At 40.0% G+C, this 25,051-nt stretch overlaps 2 protein-coding genes across 6 annotated transcripts in view; both read right to left on the bottom strand.

The window, feature by feature from the left end:
• CORIN (corin, serine peptidase) overlaps nt 1–23,126 on the bottom strand; it is a 279,582-nt gene extending 256,456 nt beyond the window's left edge. Inside the window, exon 1 of one of the 2 annotated variants that reach the window (XM_021938640.2) lies at nt 16,250–23,126. In XM_021938640.2, coding sequence (XP_021794332.2) covers nt 16,250–16,312 — 63 coding nt within the window. In that variant the 5' untranslated portion in view covers nt 16,313–23,126. The other variant, XM_021938639.2, reaches the window with a different exon arrangement.
• Nucleotides 23,127–23,549: 423 nt separating this feature from the next.
• Nucleotides 23,550–25,051, bottom strand: part of NFXL1 (nuclear transcription factor, X-box binding like 1) — a 67,574-nt gene continuing 66,072 nt past the window's right edge. For all 4 annotated transcript variants that reach the window (XM_021938636.2, XM_021938634.2, XM_021938635.2 and 1 more), the window contains one exon: nt 23,550–24,647. In XM_021938636.2, coding sequence (XP_021794328.2) covers nt 24,474–24,647 — 174 coding nt within the window. In that variant the 3' untranslated portion in view covers nt 23,550–24,473. The remainder of the gene's footprint in view (nt 24,648–25,051) is intronic.

Raw genomic sequence — 25,051 nt, forward strand, 5'->3', positions numbered from 1 at the left:
GTTCAATTTAACTACAACAGAGAGCAGTCTCATGTTGAAAATATTTCAATGATGAGGAATATTAATTAATGTTTACTATAAGTACTTATATATAAATTATTAGAATTATTATTTCAGTCATAATCAAATAATTTACCTTCCCCGCTTCTTTCCACTGATGGTTTTAAATATTTTAAATAATATGTTAATACATACTTATAATAAAAACTGTACTGAATGTTTAATATTTATGATCAGAGTTCAAGGTATTAAGAATTATGTAACATTTTCTAAAATTATAAGAAGTTGATAAAAAGAAAAGAAGGCTTTTGAGAGTATAGATCCCACGGTTCCATCCATCACATTTTAAAATTTTGTTTTGATATCTTTCCACAGTTGGTATTCCCAAGCAAGAAAATATTTTTTAAACGATTGTCTCATTTCTCCCCAGTGCTAAAGTTATCTGTACTTTGAGACAAAACCAAACATAGAAATGATAAATGTTTTAAACTATGTATATTATAGATGCACCTAATTTGCTTATGAAAAGACATACCTCCAGATCCAAATTAAAGCAGACTAAACTAATTTAAAAGAGTTCTATAAATGTTTAATACTTGCCTAGCTTTCATGTATCAACTTTTATCCTTTTCAAAGGAAACACAATTAAGAATTGTGGATGTGAATTAAAGGATTATAAATAATAATATTTTCAACTGAAGAAGTTAGGGGGAAAATATTTCATTTAAGATTAAGTTGTATATTAACAGTATACTAAATTGTTCACTACTTTCAAAAAGAAAAAATGTCCATGACTACAAATAGTTTGTCTTAGAGTAGATTTTAAAAAACCGCAAAAGTAAAATATCTTCTGAAATTATTAAACAAAATTTATTTGCTTTTTTCCTTTTTAAAAAATTTAAAACACACACGTTTACAGAAGAGTTGAAGGTACAGTACAAAGAACTTTTCTTCTGACCCATTTGATACTCAGTTGCTAACCAGATGCCTCACTGCTCCAGAATATATTAATGGATATTTCCTACAAACAAGGACATTCTCCTACCTAAACACAACACAGCCATTAAAATGAAGAGATTACATTGATACATTGCAACCACCTAATTCTCAGACCCCATTGGTTTTTCCATTAGTCTCAATAATACCGTTTCTACCAAAAGGATCTAATTTAGAATCACAATTACATTTGGTTTTCATGTCTCTTTAGTCTTCTTCAGTCTTCCCTTATCTTTTATGACCTTCACACTTCTGTAAATTACAGGGCGGTTGTTTTGTAGAATGTTCCTCAGTTGTGGTTTAGGATTAAATTCAGACATCTTTAGGAGAAATAACACAAAAATGGCGTTGCCTTGTTCTCATTGAATCCTATCAATTTGTCCTTTTATTGATGACAGTCATATCTATCACATGATGCTGTTGGGGTGGGTCAAGCCTCCCCATTGTAACATTATTTTGTGGAGAGGTACTTTGAAACCATGTTAATATCCCATCTCTTCAAACTTTCCATTTCCTTTTTTTTTTTGAGACGGAGTCTCACTCTGTCGCCAGGCTGGAGTGCAGTGGTGCGATATCGGCTCACTGCAACCTACACCTCCCAGGTTCAAGCGATTCTCCTGCCTCAGCCTCCCCAGTAGCTGGGACTACAGGTGTGTGCCACCACACCCAGCTAATTTTTGCATTTTTAGTAGAGACAGGTTTCACCATATTGGCCAGGATGGTCTCAATCTCTTGACCTCGTGATCTGTCCGCCTCGGCCTCCCAAAGTGCAGGGATTATGGGCGTGAGCCACCATGCCTAGCCCCATTTCTTTTTTTATTTGCTTACATAAGAATGGACTCTTGTTTTCCTATTTCATTCAATGGTTTATAATTTGTTACTATCATAATTTACTTAGATCCTCAATTTGCCCTTCATTTGGTCAATGGGAGTTCATTAAAGCTGGCTGCTGTGTCCTTGTGACATGCCCCATCATTCTTTGAGAATTTCCTTGCTTTTTGGAACGAGATATTTTGGATTCATCTGGTACTAGCCTTGCATCACCCTTGGAATCAGCCATTTCTCCAAGGATCCTGGTTACTTTTTGTAGAAAATGACATTAAAAAACAAGATCTGAGGGCCCCTTGGTACGCATAGGATGTGCTAATTGTTCCTGGGGTGTTGCTGTTCCCAATTTCTCTCAGTAGAAAGAACTATGTGGAAAAAATGTATTTATATTGTGTGTGCATTCACATATGTACACATACACATAGGCCTCTGTATTTATTTCTATATCTATCTTTACACATTGTAAACCAGACATTTATACCCATATCTCCAATTTCAATCCCATATCACAGAGGTCCAGATCTACTATACCTTCTATACTTTTAACTCCTTTTCCAACAGGGAGAAAGCTGGCTTATTGTTAATACATTTAATTGCTTGATCAATCCCCCAGTCTGTAACTAATTTCCCATGTCCCAGCCCCAGCTGCCATGTGGGTGCCATGCTCACCCTGTCCCAGATGCCATGCTCATTCTGCCCTGGCCTTCCTATGCATGGACACCTTCCTCCTCCTACTCAGACCCCGACCCCCATCTTAGGTTGACCTCCACAGACACCATCCTTACCCTGCTTGGGCACCAACATACTCTGGTGGCCAGCTGTCCTTGTTGATGTGGCTGACATGCTGCTGTCCCTCCCCACACTTTAGAACCTACCTTACTCTGTCCACTGAACAAATTCAGGACTGAGTTGTTCACCAAGGAGCAAGGAATAGGAAAATCCAAAGTTTTGAAATCTCTGGAAAGCAATCAATGCTATTCTTTTTTTTTTTCTTTTTACTCCTTTTTTCTCCTAAAGCATATATAAAAGAGGAATAACAATACAAGATCACTTTTAGGAGTGACTGACATGAAATGATTTGAGAATATTGTTAGTTAGGAATATATATTTCTTATTCAAAGAGCATTTTTATTCCCCTTATTTATATTCAGTTAACAGAGGTAATGTTAAACAACAACAGAAAAAAAAATACATACACAGTGCTACCAGGAGACCAGTCAAACAGGTAAGCTGAGTTTGTCATAAAACAACTCAGACCACTGACCAAGGCACACACAGGTGAGATCTTGCAGGTCCTTTGTTGGGACCACTTCACGTTCTTACTAGGATGCCTTAGGAAAGGCCTTTCTTTCTTTCTTTTTTTGCTTTGTAGAGACAGAGTCTCAGTATGTTGCCCAGGCTGGTCTTAAACTCCTGGCCTCAAGCAATCCTCTTCCTTCAACCTCCCAAAGTGCTGGGATTACAGCCATTAGCCACCATGCCCCAGGTTCACCTTCTTTATTTTAATTTCAAACAGGATGGAAACTCAGTCCTATTGTTATGATTCTATTGTTATGCAGAAGAAGGCAGAATAAAAATCACCACAAGCCAGATTAGAGCTGTATATCCAAGTCTAGATTTTGAATTCTAAAAACCACAAAGGCCAAGGGGAAAGAGAACGCTAAACTTTCAAGTTTGTCCTAACCTCTTTAGGGAATGAAACTGGACACGGCCAGACAGTCCTTCAGTCATTCTTGGCTTGAAAGATTCCTCCCCACTCTGCCTTGCTTACCCAACGTGGGCAGCTGGGTATGCCAGCTTTGAGGGGCCTCCCCAGGCCTATGTTTAATCTGGTGTTTTCTGCTTATAGACTTTCCACCAGGGCAGCCCCAGGTCCAGGGAGTCACTCCAGCTGGGAAATGTGAGCACACCACTGGCCTGTGGCAAATGAGGTATTTTAAACTGAGACTTGAGAAGCTCAGAATTGTCATCTGCTTCAGGCCTCAAGGTGTGAGACACAAAACAGCCAAGCAAGAGAGGCTGTGTGTGACTCTCCAGTTCCTTAGCAACCAATTGCTGTGCTTGTTGCTGGAGGAGGGCTCTGTAAGTGTCCTGTTCAGTGATGGAAAGCCAGCCTCAGAGTCTTTCCTGGCAATTATGTGACCCCCTCCCCATAGAAGTGAGGCCTGGGAGTCCCCCTTGCAGGCGAGGTATTCTGCTGGCCTCTCCCACACCACACCTATCTGCGGCTGATTAGCATCACCGGGGACTTGTTAGACACATGAATTCTTGGGTCTCAACCCAGACCCATTAAATTAGAAACTGACAATGGGACCCAGCGATCTGTGTTGGATCAGACCCTCCAGGTAATTCTCATGCACACTAAAGTTCCAGAATCACTGGCCTAATCACACATTCGCCAACATTCATAGATGAAGATGTAAGAGTTACACTTGAATCCCAAGCCCACATTGCAGTAATTCTTTTAAATGAATAGACTTTTTAGAACATTTTTACACTTACCAGAAAAAAAAAAAAAAGTGAGCAGATAGTGAAAAGCACCAGTGACTTTTTCAAACCATTGCTTTTTTTTTTTTTTTTAGATGGAGTCTCACTCTGTCACCCAGGCTGGAGTACAATGGCGCCATCTCGGCTCACTGCAACCTCTGCCTCTCGGGTTCAAATGATTCTCCTGACTCAGCCTCCCGACTAGCTTACTAGATTACAGGTGCCCGCCACCACGTCTGGTCAATTTTTGTATTTTAGTAGAGACAAGGATTCACCATGTTGTCCAGGCTGGTCTCAAACTCCTGACCTCAGGCAGTCTGCCAGCCTCATCCTCCCAAAGTGCTAGGATTACAGGCGTAAGCCGCTGAATCCAGCCAACCATTGCTTTTTTCTGCTGCACACTATACCCTAATAAGAAAACCTCCTTCCTCTGTTCGTCCTTAAGGGCAGTGATAAGACACCAACTGAGTTTTTGCATCAAAGGTGGCAATTGGGTCAGAGAAAGAAATAGACCCCAGCGCTAAGGGAAGATAGCAGTAATGCACAAAAACCCTAGGAATGACTGCAAATGCATACTCCAGCACAAGCTGAGATGAAGCCAACTGTGATTGTCTAAGACTCTGCAGCCAGGGCAACAAACAGGCTTGGAAATGATGTGAATATTTGTGTATCAGTTATATAGTCATTTCCTCTTGCTGCTGTAACAAATTACCACACACTTAGTAGTTTAAAGGAACACGAATTTGTTATCTTACAGTTCTGGAGGTCAGAAGTCTGAAATCAGTTTCACTGGACTAAAGTCAAGGTGTTATCAAGGCTGCTTCCTTCTGAAGGCTCTGAAGGGAAAATCTGTGCCTTTTTCAGCTTATAGTGGCTGCCTCTATTCCCTGGCTTGAGGCCCCTTCCTGCATCTTCAAAGCACATTCCTCCCCCCATCTTTATATCCACCATCACTAATTGTCATATGTGATTCTGACCTTTCTGCCTCTCTAAGGGCATTGTGATCACATCAGGACCTCCCAGATAATTCAAGATAATCTCCCCATCTCAAAATCCTTAATGTAATTACATTTGCAAAGTCCCTTTTGACATATAAAATGATATTCACAGGTCTCAGGGATTAGTATGTGGGTTTATCTAGGGAATCATTATTCAGAACATCTCGCTCCATATAGCCCTGTACTCTCTAATACCATAGACACTAGCTACGTGTTGACATTGAGTACCTGCAATGCAGCTCATTTGAACTGAGGAATGCTGTAAGGGTAGTGAAATTTAAAGACTTGGTATGAAAAAAAAGGAAAGATTTTATTAATAATTTTTATGTTGATTACATATTAAAATTATAAAATCTTGGATCTGTTGAGTTAAATAAGCTACCTTATTAAGATTAAATTCATCTGTTTCTTTTTGCTTTTTCAAGTGCAGCTACTAGAAAATTTTAAATTACATCTGTGGCTAACATTATATTTATATTGGAGCAGTCCTACGACAGACCATAAAGGAGGCAGGGTGACATTAACTTTCAGTTGTTTTATTTTTGCCTTACTTATAAGAGAGCCCAGACTTTGGAAGCAACATTTCTTCTTTCTCTAGAGACAGCTACTAAATTCCTGCAATTAAGATTTCAATTCAAGAGGGATATTTTATTAGGGATATGCACAATTAGGTAAGTGTAACAATAAAAAAAATACATTTATCCAGCAACATGCATTCTAATAAAGCATTTTCATTAATACATTCTTTCATTAAGTCCTCATTACAGCCTTGTAAGAGATGTATTATTCCAACTTTTTAGAGAAGAAAATGGAGCCTAAAGGAAATTAACTTGCAGGAGGAGCACCCAGTCAGTAAGTGATAAGCTAGAACTTGAGCCCACGTCTATGTACCTCTGCACCCAAGGCTGCCTGGCTGATTTCCTGGCTTGGGTTTAATGGTTTAATCAGGCTCACTCTAATTCCTGAGTGGTTTTACTTTCAACCCTCCTAAATTTCAGAGTCTCAGGATTTTCCCTTTCTTCCTTAAAGTTCTGCTCCTTTGCTATTCTGAGCACATTTTTATTACAGTTTTCTAAAAAATTATTTCTTAACTTTGAATGCATATTCAAAGTTAAGGGCGTATTTCCTACATAGTTATTTAAAGAAGAAGATTTTCTCCTATATCACACTTCCTCAGCACCCAGAGGCACACCTGGTGCCTAGCTTGATGCTGGGTCATCTGGTGGAAGAGCCCTGATACCAATAACTGTCTCTCCTCGTTCTGTTCACCACCCAGAGCTGCATACATAGGTAAGATGTTCAGATCTGACCTCTAGCCAGAGTAGATACCCTCAGAGAAACCAGGGCTATAGTGGTTTAAATTGCCTCCCAGCTTTCCTCTGATTGGTCTTTTGGGGTTGAACAGGCAATTTTTCACTTTGGCAGAGGGTCACTGTAAGAAGAATTAGCAAATGCCCACTAAGAGGGAAGCGGACACTAAGATCATGTAGGATGCCCCTTACCCAGGCAGCACTCCTATGGCATAATCAGAAATATATATTTGCTTTTTTCCCCAGTTCCTGACACAGGACTCCTTTAAATCCCTTGGAATATCCTGAGTGATAGAAGTGATAAGAGCACCTTTTGTTCAAACGAGGCGATTCTTGGATTCTTGAAAACCCCTAGCTAGCTTCAGGATGGGGGCTGGTCTCCAGAAAGACCAAACTTTGATTAGAAGCTTAGAGCTTTCAGCCCTACTCCCCAACCTCCTAGGAGGAGAGAGGGCTAGACATTGAATTAATACCCACATACTCATGCCTGTGTGATGAACAAAATCTCCATAAAAACCCCTAAGTGTCAGGGCTTAGAATTTCTGAATTGGTGAACACATCTACATTCTGGGAGGTGGCGCACCCCAACTCCATGGAGACAGAAGCTCCTGAACTCTCTAAGGGCATTGTGATCACATCAGGACCTCCCAGATAATCCAAGATAATCTTGCCATCTCAAAATCCTTAATTTAATTACATTTGCAAAGTCCCTTTTGACAATTTTGACATATAAAATAATATTCACAGGTCTCAGGGATTAGGACGCGGGTTTATTCTAGGAGGTCATTATTCGGACCATCTCACTCTCTCATACTGTAGACACTAGCTACATGTCGTTATTGAGCAGGTGCAATGTAGCTCATTTGAATGGCGAAATGCTGTAAGGGTAGTGAAATTTAAAGTCTTGTTGTGAAAAAAGGTAAAAGATTTCATTAATAATTTTTATGTTGATTACATATTAAAATTATAAAATCTTGGATCTATTGAGTTAAATAAGCTATCTTATTAAGTTTAAATTCATCTGTTTATTTTTGCTTTTTCAAGTGTAGCTACTAGACAATATTAAATTACATCTGTGGCTGACATTCTATTTCTATTGGGGCAGGACACTTCTGGACCTTCTGGACCTTAGCCTAGGCACCTCTTTATCTGGCTGTTCATTCCTATCCTTTATCATCAACCAGTGAATGTGAGTTAAGTGTCATCCTAAGTTCTGTAAACCATTAGGGCAAATTATCAAACCTGAAGAGGGAGGGAGTTATGGGAACCTCTGATTCTTGGCCAGTCAGAAGTGCAGGTGGCCCAGAACTTGCAACTGTCATCTAAAGTGGGGGCAGTCTTGTGGGATCTGACACTAACTCTAGGTAGACGTGTCAGAATTGAGTTGAATTATTGGACACCCAGTTGGTGTCAGAGAGTTGCGGCAGTGGTTGTTACGAAAGATACCATGCATCTGGTGTCAGGAAGGAAAAAACACACCAGCTTATCAGCTATCAGAAAGGAAAGAGAGAAAGAATAAAGTAAAATGGGGCAGTGTCCTGCTCATTTTCTGCTGCCACATAAAAATTATAGCCTTTAGATGGAAAAAGACACTGAAAGAGTAAAGAGTCCAACTACCTCATTTTACACAAGTAAACCAGGGTCTAAAAGGTTAACTGACTTCTGTAAAATTTCAGCAACCTAGTATCAACTTCTTATTGAACTCCCCTTTCTGATGGTTCTTGACTTGGACAACACTGTTTTAAAGGATGACAGAGAAATAGTAAATAAAACAATGTAGCTTTGATTTCCAAACCACACTACAGAGGAGTAGCATCTTGCTCCCAGTATGAGGCTCTAAAATAGGCACATGAAGATGAAAATTATGTACTGTCAAACTAATCCCTGAAAACCCTTAAGAGAGTGTCACATTGGAGACCAATGTAACTTCCGTCAATAAATCCCACATGGTGTTTTGTTTTGTTTTGTTTTGTTTTGTTTTGTTTTGTTTTGTTTTCCAGAGCTGGAACAGGCCGGCTCATCAGTTGAGTACCAGATTAATTAATTGGCTTGAGGTTAGAGAATAAAATGGCACAATCTTTAAACCCAGGATCACACATGGAACTGCAAAAAAGGATACATGTAAAAGGCACCAGGTTCTGAAACTAATGGCAGATTCCTTTCTCTCATCTTTTGCTCTTACTCCAGGACACTGAGTAGAATGACTCATATTAATTAAATATTCATCTCTCCTCCCTGCACTCGTGGTTTAGGGTTTATTGCTTAGCTAGAAACTAAGCTTCACAAGTGCATGAATCCTTGTTTTGTTCATGGATATTTCCAAGTGCCTAATAATACACCCGTCACATAAATGTTTGTTGAATAAGGGGATGAATGTATTCTTTTTGTCCAGACTCTGTAGTTGAATTCTCATACATTAAAGCTATTGAGGTCTAGCTTACGGCTTTCACTTCTTGGGAAGTTGTGGTGCTATATAGCCAGAAAAATTCAAACAGAACTATGCATAAAAGTATTTTTCACCATTCAGGAGGTTCTTGGAGTCCCAGATTAAGATTTCCTGGTACTGTCAATCTTAATCTATGACACTTCAGCAGAATGACACTTTTGTGGCTTCAGAGACACTGACACTTACTTTCATAGCTGCATAGGACTTTAAAACTTCCCACAAGTGTTACAAACAAAAGGTACTCTTCAAGTGCTGTCAACCTAAAGGTTAACGGGTTGAAGAGACCCTGGGCTAAAGAAGCACAAGCTGGAGACACCAAAATGGTCTTCGCAACTCGCCTTTGTATTTTCTGCCCTGCTCCTAGGCCACCCTGTTGGCTGACTGGCCCTTCTCCACAGATGTCGTCTTGAGCCTCTCACAGAGTTTCAGCACTGACATTAAATGACAAGATGGATCACCTACAGGACCACCTTGGATCCCCAACCAGCCTGATCAAGCATTGACACTGCATTTGTCACCACCAGCTCTGATGGTTTGGACATGTAGAAATGTATTGCAGGAAAATATGCAAACAGCTGCTATAAGGTGAGCTGATCGAGACAACTGCCAGCAGGCAGAGGGGAAGACATAATTAATGGGCACCCTTCAGCAGAGCTCAGAGCAGACCAAATGCTATTGCAGAAGGCTCAAGAATGAGGCGAACAGACTAGCCAGTGCTCCAGGATGTCTGTGGCTCTTTATGAGTGAAGAGAAAGGGTAGAGACTGAAGACAGAGCCGGGGACAGTGACAGGGTTGGGGAAGAACAGCTGATTCAGCAGTCCCAAGGTGAGTCATCCCATGCATTCCACACCCAGGTAGAAAGGGCTCATTAGCAGAACATAATCTCCCAACCTGCATGGTGATCGTCTGTTTGTGAGAATAATAACCATTACAGATTGTGCTTGCACTAAAGCAGACTTACCAAAGCCTCAGGAACAGAATATACTTCATAGGGTAAGAAATCCAGCTAGGGAAAAAGACTGACCTATCTATGCATCTGTAATGGGTTGAATAGTGTCTCCAAAATATATGTCCACCGAGAACCTCAAAATGTGTCCTTCCTTTGGATATGGGGTCTTTGCAGTTGTAGTTATTTAGGACAAGGTCATACTGGATTAGGGTGAAGCCTAAATCCAATATGACTGATGTTCTTATAATAAGAGAACACACAGAAACACATACCAGGAAGGCCATGGAAGAAAAATGTATAGTTTGTCAAATGAGGATGAGTTCAAGAAGGGGTCCTACATAGTGAAGTGGGGTATTAGTTTTTAAGCCTGATTAAACACTTGGTTGATCTTTCCCCCAAACATTGAACTTAGTATTATAGTGCTTTCATTCTTGTAAAAAATGGTACAACATGTAGGAGTACACATGGAGGGAGAAGAGCCTTCTTCTGTTGTATCAGTTTCTGCTCTAAAGTCAGGAAAATCATCAGCCGTAAAGCTCATAGGGAGGGAAAAGAACAATACATAAGCAAAATCATCAAGGCTGAAGGGGAGAACTCAGAGGATTATGTGACTAATACTCACTTGTCAGTGATTTGTACATGGATCTGGCCATTTACTATTCAACAAATGCCTAAGCCGTGTAAGAGACCTCAAGAAAACAGAAGTGATTCTGCTATAGGAAACCACTTTTTAAAAGAAAAAGAAGCAAACAGAGGTGCTTTACAGGAAAACTTTTTCTTTTCTTTTCTTTTCTTTTTTTTTTTTTTTTTTCTTGAGATGGAGTCTCGCTCTATTACCCAGGCTGGAGTGCACTGGCACGATCTCAGCTCACTGCAGCCTCTGCCTCCCAGGTTTAAGCGATTCTCTTGCCTCAGCCTCCCAAGTAACTGGGACTACAGGCAGGTGCCACCACGCCCTGGTAATTTTTTTGTATTTTCAGTAGAGATGGGGTGTTGCCATGTTGGCCAAGCTGGTCTCGAACTCCTGACCTCAGGTGATCCATCTGGCTCAGCCCCCAATAATTCCAGTGAGCCACTGCGCCTTGGCCTAGGAAAACTTTTATCATCCTAAAATCTTCTTATATCATCACTCAAGCAAAAGAAAGCTCTAGAACTGCCTGAGAGAACATACTGCAATGAAGCAGATCATGTATCTGTGCTGCCCAATACAGTTGCCACCAGCTTTATAAAATAACTGAGCACTTAAGATGTGCCCAAGGAGACTGAAGAAATACATTTTTAATTTGATTTAATGTTGATTCAATTTAAACAACCACAATTGGCTAAGAGACTCCATTGCATCACATGGCTCTAGAGTCACAGAAAACTGCCTGTGGAAAAAGTCTTGAGACATTTCTCACCAACTCTAGGATGAGACTGGTTCCTCAAGTAAAAACAGATTAGGAAACAAATCACCAAAGCAATTATGAGCAAGAAAAAAAAAAAGCTAGAGGTATCATACCTCCTGATTTCAAAATATATTACAAAGCTACACTAATCAAAACAGTATGGTACTCATATGAAAACAGCCATATGGCCAAACAGAAGGGAGAGCCCAGAAATAAAACCATATATTCATGGTTGACAGGGTTGCCAAGAATATACAATGGAGGAAAGATATGTCTTCAACAAATGGTGCTGGGAAAACTGGCTATACATATGCAAAAGAATAACATTGGACCTTTATCTCATGCCATGCACAAAAATCAAGTTAAAATGGATTAAAGACTTAACCATAAGACCTGAAACCGTTAAATTTCTGAAAGAAAACGTAAGGGAAAATCTTGACATTGCTCTTGGCAATAATTTCTTGGATATGACACCAAAAGCATAGGCAAAAAAAGCAATAATAAGCAAATAAGATTATGTTAAACTAAAAAGCTTCTGCATAGCAAACAATATAATCAACAAAATGCAAAGGCAACCTATAAAGTGGGAGAAAATATTTGTGAATCATATATCTGATAAAGGATTAATATCCAACATATATAAGGAACTCCTTCAATTCAGTAGCCAAAAAGCTAATAGCCTGATTTTAAAATGGGCAAAAGACCTAAATAGACATTTCTCCAAAGAAGACATACAAATGGCCAGTAAGTATATGAAAAGATGCTCAACATCACTAATCATCAGAGAACTACAAATCAAAACCACAAAGAGATTTCAGCCCTTTGCCACTGTTAAGATGTTAGGATGGCTATTATCAAAAAACAAAAGATAACAAGTGTTAGATGCCAAGAAAATGGATCTCTTGTATATGGTTCATAGGAATGTAAATTGGTGCAACCATTATGGGAAAGATTATGGAAGTTCCTCAAAAAAATTAAAAATAGAACTATCATATGATCCAGCATATGGTACAAGCATACAGTATAGAACTACCATATGATCCCATTTCTAGATATGTAACCAAAGAATTTAAAATTGGGATCTTGAAAAGACATCTGCATTCCCATGTGCATTGCAGCATTATTCACAATAGCAAAAAACATAGGAGCAGCCTAATGTCCACTGATAGATGAATGGATAAAGAAAAATGGGGTATATATAAACTGTATGTATATATACATACAGTAGCATATTACTCAGCCTTAACAAAGATACAAGTCCTACCATTTTTTACAACAGAGATGAACCTAGAGGACACTATGCTAAGAGAAATAAGCCAGACACAGAAGGACAAATACTACATGATCCCACTTAAATGAGGAATCTTAAAATAGTCAAACTCATAGAAGCAGAGAGTAGAATGGTGGTGCGGGAGGTATTGGACCAAGGGTATAAAGTTTCAGTAATGCAAGATGAATAAGTCCTAGAGATCTACTACACAGCATAGCTTCTGCAGTTAACAATACTATATTCTATACTTAAAAATTTGCTAGGCAGGTAGATCTTATGTGTCCTTATAACAAAATAATAATAACAATAATAAAGATGGCAGAAGGGAACTTTTGAAGATGATGGATAGGTTTGTGACATTAATTGTGGTGATGGTTTTATCGATGTATACTTATTTCTAAACTTATCACATTGTTTACATTAAATATATATGGATTTTTGCTCACCAATACTTCAATAAAGTAGTTTCTTTTTTAAAAAAGGTTAGGGAAACTTCATTGGAATATACCACTATTACATAAAGTACTTCTAGTACATATTCCATACTCTGCAGTGTCCCTACCAGTGGTCAGTAGTACCATCTCCATTTTCTGACCAAGGAAACTGAGGCCCAGCAAGAAGATTATTTGACTTGCCCAGAACCTTGCGGTTTTCAAGGGGCAGAGTCAGAGGTCTGACACCAAAGCTCCTACTCTTCCCACCAAGGCAGGCCATCTATAGCACCTTCCACTCTTAAGGGGTCTGCCATTTCCACTCTCTCTGAACAGACATAAAACAAACAAGTGTATTGTGTCTGTATGTGTCGTTATGTGAGTGTGTAGACTCTGAGGAACAGGTAAGTCTTGGAATCCCTTGAGTGTTTAGTGTGAACCTAGTATGTTTAACTAGCTAGTATCAGGTCAGTACCCTTTAGCCAGCCAGCCTCGTTTTCCATTTGGTCCAGCAAAATGGAATGCCAAGAATAGTGATGGGGCTAACAGGATGTATGAATGCATACTTGTGGAATAACTTATTAGGTAGAAGTAGCAGGTCAAATAAACCTTTCCCCCTCAGATACACTCAGCAACAATTCAGTGTTGTGGCTCTCCTGCTCCTCGGAGAGCTCTTATTACCCCCGGCAGTGGAGACACTCAGAAACCCTAAGACCACAAGTCTTTGTGTTGAAAGAGGCTAGAAGTGCGAAAAAGAGGAAAAATAAGCAAGGGAGTACCTCATTAACAGTATGGAGATTTGAAAGTACAGGCTTTGGATAATGACTCTCTGGAGCTCCTGGGCCACTCAGCTTCTCCTCTAACTTCCTGTCTGCCCCCAACAGTGGGGGAGGTCAACTGAGGGGCTGGCTGGGCAATGGAGCTAGCAAATGCTGAAATCCACATGAAGCTATGGTGGAGAATGCCACCGTTCCAAAAGGAAACCACAGCTGGTTGTGGAATGCAAGATGCGGAAGGACTGATGCCTGCCTTCTGTGCTGTTGCTATTGCGATTTCTGCAGCATTATGAGGAAGGTTTCTGAAGAAGTGAGTTTTGCATCTTTTAAGAAAGTGTTTCTATATCTGGATATGTACTTGATGAAGTTAATAGAGTAATTCTTGGTGTGTCTCTTTAACCCACAGGAAGGTTAACAGAGGCTTTCATCGTTGGTCCTGTAAGCCTACCCTGAAAGGAACTTTCTGGAAAGAGTCCCCTCTTCCTTAAAGGCCTTATAGAATCTTGAGGTTTTGAGGTTGATATGTTTCCACACCCAAATAACCCCAAAATAGTTCATCCTATTGAAATTCTTGGTGTCCTGGAAAGCATTCTATGGAAAACCTGCCTGGTCAGTCAAGCCCACACTTGAGTCTATGCAGACATCTCCTCCAACCTGTCAAGCCCCAGGAACCTCCTCTAATGTCTCAAGCCCCAGGATCTAAGGACCGATTTTTAGCACAATCTCACACAACAAAACTATTGGGCACCTAATAATAGAAACAAGCGAATGAATGTTTTGACTGTGACAAAAAAAATGGTTTAGTAACTTTTTATAAACGCATTGTTTCTCTCATTGTCTCAGGGTACTGTCTCAGGGTTATGCCAAAATTAATTTTAAAACTATCTGCTTAAATGTGTCCTTGGACAATAATCATCAGTAAGTCCTAACTTTACCCCCTTTCTGGTAGCGGTCTGACGTTCCTTTGCAGAGTTTTGCTTCCATCGATAAGTTACTTTAAATAAAAAGTTAAAATAAAAACTAGAAGCCACAATTCTGCATATGTCAGTCGTCGAAGTCTTGTACAGGAGTCAATCTTTGCAGCGCATCGTTCTCAGAAGTTTCCCGCGAGAGGAAAGCTCCACTTCATGAATTACTGGAACAGTTTCCCTGGGAATGCCCAGCCCCGCGGCTTCCCTGCTGAGTTCATAGTCACAGCTCCCAGAGCTCGGCCCCAGGAACGGGAAGCCGTGCAAAAAGCGCTTACACCGCCTTCCACTGGCCCCGACCAGGTAGTACCAGGAGTGGGGTGCCCGCCACGGAAGCTGGGGAACTGGGTCCCAGTAAGATCCGACAAGACACCACCTCCCTTCCGCCCGCACAGCCTGCCCTCTCTGCCTACAGCTATCGTCACTGGTCGGTCCCGGATTCGGAGCAGCTGGTACCTGCGGTAGCAAGCGGATTCCAGGGCCCTAATGACACCGAAGGAGAGGGGCAGCCGCAAACTAGACCCTCTTCCTGGGGACTCAGTCCAGTAGGGACTGTCCGTGGTGCTCTTCCCTTTCTTTCTCCTCCTGAACGAGAGCCAACGCTGCCCCTTCCCAGGACTGGATCGGAGCCAGCCAAATCCTACAGCGCAGAGCCTGCGCCCCCAGCGGCCAGCGCTCCTGTGCCTAGGCAGGTTCACGCCGGAGAAAGTTTGCACGCAGGGACCTACGAGTTCCCAGCACTCTGCAAGAGGGCCAGTTCTGGGATGCCAACGCTTAGGAAGGGCGAGTGATCCCCAGGCACCAACTGGGGGCCGGGGAACCCAGCGCGAACCCGGGCTGTGGAGGGACCCAGACCCAGGCGCGCGCAGCTGGGGAAGGGGACTTACGTCTGGGGCAGGCAAGGCTGCTGCGCAGTCCTTCCAGCCACCGGGCGCCCGCGACGCCGGTGCAGAGAGGAAGCTGTAGATCCCCGAGGGGCTGGCTCCGACAGCTCCATCTGCAGTCTCCAGTGCGGCCAGTGCGCAGCCAAGTCCACTAGACGCGTGGAGGGCACCGTGCGAAGGAAGGACTCCGCAGGAAAGGTGGCATCGCCCCCGGCATTGGGACCGGGGTCTCTGGATCGAGCCTACTCGAACACTGAAGGAAACCCTGCCCATGACCCTGGGAGGGTCTCGAATGCCGGGCGACCCGGGTGGAGGTCGGGACGAGGGCTGTGCGCCTGGGAACTGGGTGCAGGACCCTGAACGCGGGACTGTCAGAGCGGGAGCTCACCTACGGCCGGGGAAGGAGGTGGCATCTGGCAGAGGAGAGGACGGGGGAGGGAGGGGCTGACCCTGAATTCACCGGGACTAAGAGGCCATAAGACCTGGCTGCGGTAGGACAGCGAATCATCGATCTTACCGGCTTTGAGGACCCGGCTCTGCGGTAGCGCTCTTCCGGAGCGAGGGAAGTAGACTGTTTCATGGAGAACAAGTCTCGCTTATTCTTCTGTCCAGTTTTATCTTGGTCGCTTTTCTCTCTTCTACGTGTCCCCCGGGGAGGCACTACGGATGCCTTTCTCCAAGCTCAAGAGAGACAAACTGAACTTTAAGGGCCAGGGGCCCCATATTTTGTCTGCTCTACAGATCCCACCCGCGGACCACACCCTCCCTTCACTCCCGTCTCTGGGTCCCACCCATAATAACCCGTAATGACAGATCTTCCGTGTCCCCACCTCTTTGCATTCAAAGAAGTTATTATTCAGGGGCATATGGAAAGCCAGTTTCTGCTGGTCTCCCCCAAAAACTTACACTAAACGAGGGCAGCAGAAAAGGACAGGACGATTAAGTTTAAGTTGTGTGAGAGTGGTTGGGAGCAAAAGAATTACTTTTCTCCAAATTTTCCATATCGCATCGAGAGCATTTTCTTTTAACCAGAGTGAAGCCAATCAAAATTAACTGCAGGCACTGGCAATTAAAGAACAAGTTTATCTCAAAAAAAAGTTTAACGTTTGGAGGGCATTATTTGCATCAGGCATATGAAAACTTGCCTTCTGTTAGGTATGCTGAAGAAACTGCTTTTGCCAGACTGCCTGAGTCTTTGCTGAGGCTGCAGGGACAAGGGAGAACCCTACCCTGACTGCTTCCAAAAACCTAGTTCCTGATTTCCTGCGGAGGGCACCTACAGGTTGAACCTAAAAGGCGAAAAAGTTCCTGCCTTTCTGTCATTCAAAAGCAGCTACCTTTTCTAAGACAGCGTCAAGGAGGGCACCGGAGGTACTCATCACAATAATTGCCTTGGACTTTACCAAGTCCAAGGCAATTGTCAAATGTGGCAAAGAAAGACACTTCACTGGGTTTTTCTTAGAAATGATTGTTCATCCAATTTCAATCAAGATCTCAATGGAAATTTTGAAAATTACTCATGAGGTTATTGAATAAATCCATCCCCATTATCTAAAGTCATGTAGAGACAACAAAATATGGGCCAAGCACTTGTTCTTGAAAATTATTGCTGGGAAAATACACATTTGTAAAAGGGGGAGAATCAGTATTTTGTTTCTGCAGTGAGATCAAATGTAGAAAATATTGCATATGTATAGTAAAATGACTGAAACACTGATTCCATGTTATTCTAACATCAGATTTGTAAACCAGTATCTGACAAATTTAACATAATTCACAATAATTCAGCTCATACTATGTGGCAGGTGTCATACTAAGCACTTTACATGTATTCTTTTAGTTCCACCAACTACTCTGAGGAAGAAGCTATTATTTTATTTTAGAGAAAAGAAAGCAGAATCAGGGAGTTGAAGTAACCAGCCTACACAAGCTAGAAAGTAGCTGAGGCAGTGACTTCTGGATTGTGTTCTTACTAAGATACTACCTCATCACACACAATCATCGCAGCGCCAGTCTGGGAATCAAGAACCTAAGAGATGCATCTGACAGATCCACCGTGAGCAAATCACGTAGTCTTTCTGGGTCACAGTTAACTCAACCTATAACGTGAGGGTTGGATTCAATTGCTAAGGTTTCTACAGGTATTCTGAGGCCAAGTACAAGTTTCTATTTCATCTCCTTTCTCTTCCACTTTCTGCCCTCTGGTGGAGGTACTACAGGGACTATGAAATTAAAGTAGCTAACTCAGTGGATTTGAGATAGACAGGGTCCCTCAATCTCCCTCACTTTTTCACTTTTCCACTTTTAGTTCCTCTGAGAACTAAAGCTAATTGCATTAACGGTGTAAAATAAACATTTGTTAAACTTCCTTTTAGCAAGAAAACCCAACCAGTTCTAGTTACCAACAGCACCAGAATTAATATATGAGGTATTCTTTGCATGAAGGTAATGATATAATGAGGGTAAAGATGTTTTATATTCTTTGTAATAAACTTTTAAAATGTCAAGAATCATAAACTATTAGAAGTCTCAAAACATAGTCAAACTGATTAGAATATGCAGTGTGCTCACAGTAATCTTTAATGACCTATTTGAATTATTCTTTAAAAAAAAACTAGCTACATTTGCATTTCAGCTTTAAGTGACAACCATCATCTAGTTTCTTAAAATAATTTTACAAAAAGAAACACTTCTAGCCTATTGAAACTTTTATTGTCTAGCACTTCAAGAATACATCCAACTAGTTAGATCATTTAAAACACACACAAACCTTGAAGAGATTTATGGAAAAATTAAAGGTATTGAATATACCTCAGGAAACGGTGATTTTACAGAGCAAATTTCAGCACATACCACATTATAGATCAAATTAGTACTTAGTACTACAACTGAAGACAATTTAAGAACAAGAACGAGATCTTGGAGAAGCAAGCAGCATCCGAGGATAACAGGCAAGCAGTAGCTAAAACAGATATGCTACCCCATGGCTCATCTATTTAGCTATTCATTCAACTAATATTTATTTTGGGTTTGCTGGCTGCCAGATGAACAACCTAGACAGAGTTCCTACCCTCACCAAGACTTTTAGTCTTGTGGAATATATTAAACAAATACACAAACATGTAAACTATGAAAAAATACTTGCAAATAATGTCAGAATAGCTTTGGGGAGTTAGAATGTAATATTTTCAGCTGAGATATAAAGCTGCAAAGCCTGCAAAATAAAAAAATAAATAAAAACAGCAAGAAACAGGTAAACTGGAAATTTACCTGTTGCAGAGAGGGGAGAGTTTATTTAGTCGAAAGGGGGAATACAACATATCCATATGTACTATAATACACTCTAACCCACTGATATTTTCAGTATCTGATAAAAGCAATTTGTGTAAATGTTCTGTTTGCTGTACATAGTATTTCTGGGACATCAATCCCCTACTCTAATATACCATAGTAGTCTTGGGAAGGAGGTAATATCTGACCCCGTAAGAAATTTCAAAGGAATTTTATTTGTAGTCCTCTCACATACCTAGTGCTACAGAGGGGTCTCACACTGCAATTTCACTGCCTAAATATGCCCCTACCTTTGGTCAGCATCCCACCCAGTCCTCCCAGGGACAGAACACCCTCAATGACAGTAATCATATGCGAAAAAACTGAGATGCCTCACTTCACAACAGACTTTTTTTCTGATTTGTGAATCAATTTGAGATGTCTTAAAGTTACGAGGTAAAGTCACATATCTGTATTATTGCGGCTAAGCTGTTCTATGTGCCAAGCACTTCATAAAGTGACATATAATTTTCTGGGTTTTTCATTCTTGAAACAAATCTAGTTTCCTTTGTCATAAAATGAGAAGCGTAATAGGCTCACCTGATATGGCTGTTATGAGGATTACACATAGAAAGTGTTTTAAAATAGCTGTAGACACATAATAGGTAAAACTTACTGGGCACTTACTGTTATTTCTTATTGTCACCATTTTACAGAAGAAACTGAGGCTTACAAACTTAAATAGCTTCCCTAAGATCTCACAAGTAGAAAGTGGTAGAAGCAGAATTGGAGCCTAAAAAATTTTGGACCACAAACCAATCCTTACCTTCTGTACCAATTATTAAGAGAAGACCATGATGAAAATGTCCAAGGAGTTTACATCTTAGAATACACTCTGAATTTTCATTCACCCAATAAATATTTACTGAGCACTGTGGTAGGTTAGTGTCCCCCAACTACTCCCTGCCAAATTAATGTCCACCCAGAACCTCAGAATGTCACCTTCCTTCTGTGGAAATAAGGGCTTTGCAGATATAATTTGTTATATCTTGGTTTGGGACTTCTGGCCACCTCAACTGTGAGAGAATAAATTTCTGTTGTTTTAAGTCACTCATGTACAGTATTAGTTACAGCAGCCCTAGGAAACGAATACTAGCATCTACTATGTGGCCAGGCATGCTTCTCTACTCTGAGGTTATAGTATTAAATGAAACTGCACTCCTGCCCTCATGAAGTTTACATTCCAGGGAAGGAGGTAGATAATAAACAGACACTTAATATGAGGACAGGTACTAGTTAGTGCTATGAGGAAAAAGTATTGTGAATAGAGGATGACCAGATGAAAGTGACTGGGGGGGCTTTGGAAATATTAGGTGATATATTAAAAGAATACATATATGGGATACAGGGTGTTAACTCAAATGAATCTGGACTGTGGAGTTTCAAACTGCATATAATCCTTCATAGCACGACTTAAATTACTAATTGGAAACTTAGCAAGAACAGAAGCTTAGTAAGCAATAGACCTGAGCTTGTTCAATATGCCAAGATTCTAAAATATATAAAAGTTGGCTTCGCAGGTGGATACCTGGTCTTGCTTGTCTCTTTAAGTCGCTGGAGATCAGAGGGTCTCTCAGTTCCTCCCACCACTCCCAAATTCTCGCATCTCTTCTAGGAGGTAGTAGCTAGTACTTTGCTTCTTCCTCACCCTGGAATCTCCCCAGCCTGCCTCATAAGCCTTGGGTCTTAGAGTTCTCTAAACACTGCCACTCTTTAATAAAGACGGCAACTTCCACAGACCCAAGAAGAGACAGAGCTATCTCATGTCATCTCTAGCTCTACAGCTTAGATATCTGCTTCAGTTCCCAATATCCAAGGACAGGCAGACATTAACAGCTAGAGTCACCTGGGTCCTCAAGAGGTTCTTTTTACAGCCTTCCCTTTACTGTCCTGTACCTGGTCCTATACCAAAATTTATATAGGTATATAGGACAAAAATTTTGTCCTATACCAAAAATTTTGGCTACTGCTGCACCTTTAGTGCTCTTGGTTTAACACCCAACTAATCCTTTGTTCTTCTGGAGATCAGCATACAGCATCTCCCACTGTTTTAATAATCTTGATTATAAAAGGATGGATGAGGTCCAAGCATCCTAAAAAGTCACCCTTGGCAGTGGGCTAGATCCCCCACATGGGTGGCCCTTCTTTCCCACGGCTCTCTTGGCCTGGCTTAATCTTCACCTGTTTGCTTATGTGGAAGAACACGCAACACAGACCATATGCATAGTGAGGACAGAGTCTTTATTAAGTTCATCACTGTGCCAGGTATCTAGGCAAAGAAAAAAAAATATTTCTCAAAGAAAAATGGAACACTTCAAAATAAATCTCTTCAAATTTTGTCTTAAATAGTATATCTATTTCCAAATAAAGTCTGTTTCTGGTATTACTCATGAGCATTTAAAATAACATGAAGAGCCAAAAAATTCTTATATGTCATCTCTCTCTAAACACTAGCACAGAGATTAATCTGTATTTAAAATGTTTAACCTTCATAGCCATTAAATTCAAGCATCATAACCTTTATAGAAGGCAAATGTTTTCACTGCTTTGCCTCAGTAAAATTTCTTTGGCAATTTCAGTAGCAATTATACTTATTTGAGATTGTTTTCATTTAATTTAGATGTGAAATTGACTGAAAAACCAACACTGTTTGTCAATTCCTAAAGGTGTTTAAACTGAAAAACTAAGATTTCAACATACATATTCCACAAATTTCAAATAGGAAGCTAACACACTTTGTTAATGCCACAAGTAAGTAGGAAAACAAGACCATCACATTCACAATCTTAGGCCATTGTTAGTGGCTATTTGGTAAATTTTTCCATTCCTTCTCTAATTTGCTCAGACTGAAGCTAAAAGGACAATATGCATTACTTTATTTCCCTCAGAACAAATCAGTATAACTACTTAGATAAAACTTAACTTGTCCCCGTACCATTATAGTCTTCCCTCCATATTGTAGCCAGCGGTCCCTAAAAAAAAAAAAAAAAAAAAAACAACAACAACAACAAAAAAGGCTCTTCCTTGTTTAACGCTTTCCAGTGCTGTCCACTGCAACTGAAATGCAACCTACATTTCTTACCCTGGTCTATCAAGCATGACATAAACTGGCCTAGACATATCCTCCTCTCAATTTAAATTTCATTAGGCTCCAGCCACACCAGCCCTTCTTTCTGCTCCTCAGGTGTGCCAAGCACTTCCCAACCTGGGGACTCTGTACTTAATGCTTTCTCTTGTATAGATTTTTCACAGATCTTCAAATGGAGGTCATTCAGGTCACGGCTCAAATGTTCCCATCTCAGAGGGATTTTACCATTCTAGGTTAGCCAGTGTCCTTGTACCCCCTACTTCCACCACATTCTATACTATTCCTCTTATTTTCTTGAATACCACTTACCACACATTAAATCATGTTCATTTTTTATGTCTATTACCTGCCTGTGCTTGTCTGTGCCTTAGCAATATAGGAGGAAAGACCACCATTATCTCCAAAACATAGAAAGTTCCTGACATATAGGAAACACATCTGTTGATTGAATAAGTGAAGGAATAGTTGTGTGACTTTGGGTAAATTAATTATGCTCTGAGCTAGCCAAAAAGATGAAAAAACAACAAACAACTTCATATACCATTCATTCAGTCTCCTTCTTCTGCTCTTAAATTCTTTTCCCCAAATTGGGGGAAAAAAAAAAAAATTAGCAAGTACAGAAGCCCTACAAACAACAGATATGAACTAGGTCTCATGTTCACTTAATAGGCCAAGATTCTGGCATAGATGGAAATGACTTTCCATGTAGACACCTGGTTGTTCCCTTAACACTCAACTTTTAGTGTATCTGATTTAGAGCTTCTGAAATGCCAGCCCTGTAATTCTACCACTGGGAAAGGTTAACAATTCTAAAATCAAAACACCCATGAAGAAAGGAATGACTGTCCTTTAATTCTGGACAGCAGCTAATACTTAGGGCCAGGTGTGGAGGCTTATACCTGTAATCCCAGCACTTTGGGAGGATGAAGTGGGCAGATAACTTGAGGCTAGGAGTTCGAGACCAGCCTGGCCAACGTGGCAAAACCCCATCTCTACTAAAAATACAAAAAAAAAAAAAATTAGCTGGGTTTGGTGGCACATGCCTATAATCCTCACTACTTGGGAGGCTGAGGCACAAGAATCACTTGAACCCAGAAGGTGGAGGTTGCAGTGAACTGAGATCATGCCACTGCACTCCAGCCTGTGCAACAGAGGAAAAAAAAAAAAAAAAAAAAAAGAATATGACACTAAAGTTTGAATTAGATCCAGCAAAATTTTAAAATCCTACTTCCTACTTCTGCTTAAAACACATTTCTACCACTTTTAGATACTTTTAGGTATACATCAATGAATGTCTTCCACATGAAGTATTAGAATTTTATACATTGACACTAATGCCTAACTTAAAATTATAGGCTCCTGAATATTTTAGCTAATAATAAATATTCTAGATTACAAATTTGGTATGAAAAATTTTAATGTAAACATTAATCATATAAATAGTAAAACTATTTGAAAGGAATTATAATTCAAACATTTGATTTACTGATATTTCTCCATTTGTTTTCATAATAACTGATTATTTTCAGCTGAAATCTATTTAAGATCGTGGCAAAGAGAAATGAGATTAAAGTACATAAAGCTCATAAGCCCTGTTGTCAGTACATATTCTTTATAAATACTAATTTTCCTTTTATTCTTATTTTTAAAAGACACATACAAGTTTTACGAAACATGCCAACTTCAGTGAAAAGCTTCTTACATAAAAAATAGCCACATGTGAGGAATCTAGCTTGGTATTTGTTGAAAATAACTATATACTCTGAAGAACAAGCCACATGACATTTATTGACAAAAATTCCTCACTAATAAACCAACATCTGAAATCTAATTATACACCTTCATGTCACAATTTAAGGGGCCTGTTAGAGAATCACTTTTTTAAAAAAGTACAAAGTTAACAGGATCAAAAAAAGTACTCTACAATAAGTAACCAAAACATTAAGAAATATTTCTCTTACTGCACATATGGCTCAGTTTCATCTGAACTATGTTTTAAAGTGTTGGTTTGAAATGTTAAATGAAAAAACTAAGTTAGTACAAGGAAGCCCAATGAAAAAAAACACATGTTACTCTGCCTCTAAGCCTTATGAAATATTTTACAATTTCAGTCATGCTTTCACTTTAAACAGTGTTATACTGCCCTTTCTAGTATACTAATTAAGATAAAGTTTAACATTCTGTCCTTCTAACAACAGCTGAAAGAGAATACAGAGATGAATGTAAATATATATCATGTTCTATAATATACATTTTCTAATATTTCAAATTTAACAACTTATCTAAATCCAATCTGAGTTATATTAAAAGATAGAAACTTTTTTTAATTGACATCATGGGTGATATACCATGCAAACACCACAACCACAGCTCCACACACTGAAAGGAGATAATATTTATGTTTTTGCCATAGTGATAGCTCCACTGCCACTTCATCTCTTTTCCTGTTCTTCTTCCGACGACCCTTCAGTCTGTTTTCAAAAGCTTCTAGTTCAGCCTAAATAAAAATAGCATCATTTAAATTAAATTCAATGCATATGTTGATTTGAAACTTCCCATTCACATAAAAATCAATTTGGGTAATGTTTTAACAGTAATGATATATAGTCAATATGTTTATTTGATTGTTTTAAAACACCACTCTCCACCACTGATTGTATTCAACAAATTCAGGGTTTAGGTAAGCAGAAAGGAGACTGGGAGATAACAGAAGAGAATATTTCAAACTGTAGGGCTGACTATGACACTAAATATTAAAATGTCTGATTAGGCCGGGCACAGTGGCTCACGCCTGTAATCCCAGCACTTTGGGAGGCCGAGGCGCGAGGGTCAGGAGATCGAGACCATCCTGGATAACAGTTTGAAACCCTGTCTCTACTAAAAACACAAAAAATTAGCCGG

Source organism: Papio anubis, chromosome 3, assembly GCF_008728515.1.
Source record: "Papio anubis isolate 15944 chromosome 3, Panubis1.0, whole genome shotgun sequence".
NCBI classification, from domain to species: Eukaryota; Metazoa; Chordata; class Mammalia; order Primates; family Cercopithecidae; genus Papio; species Papio anubis.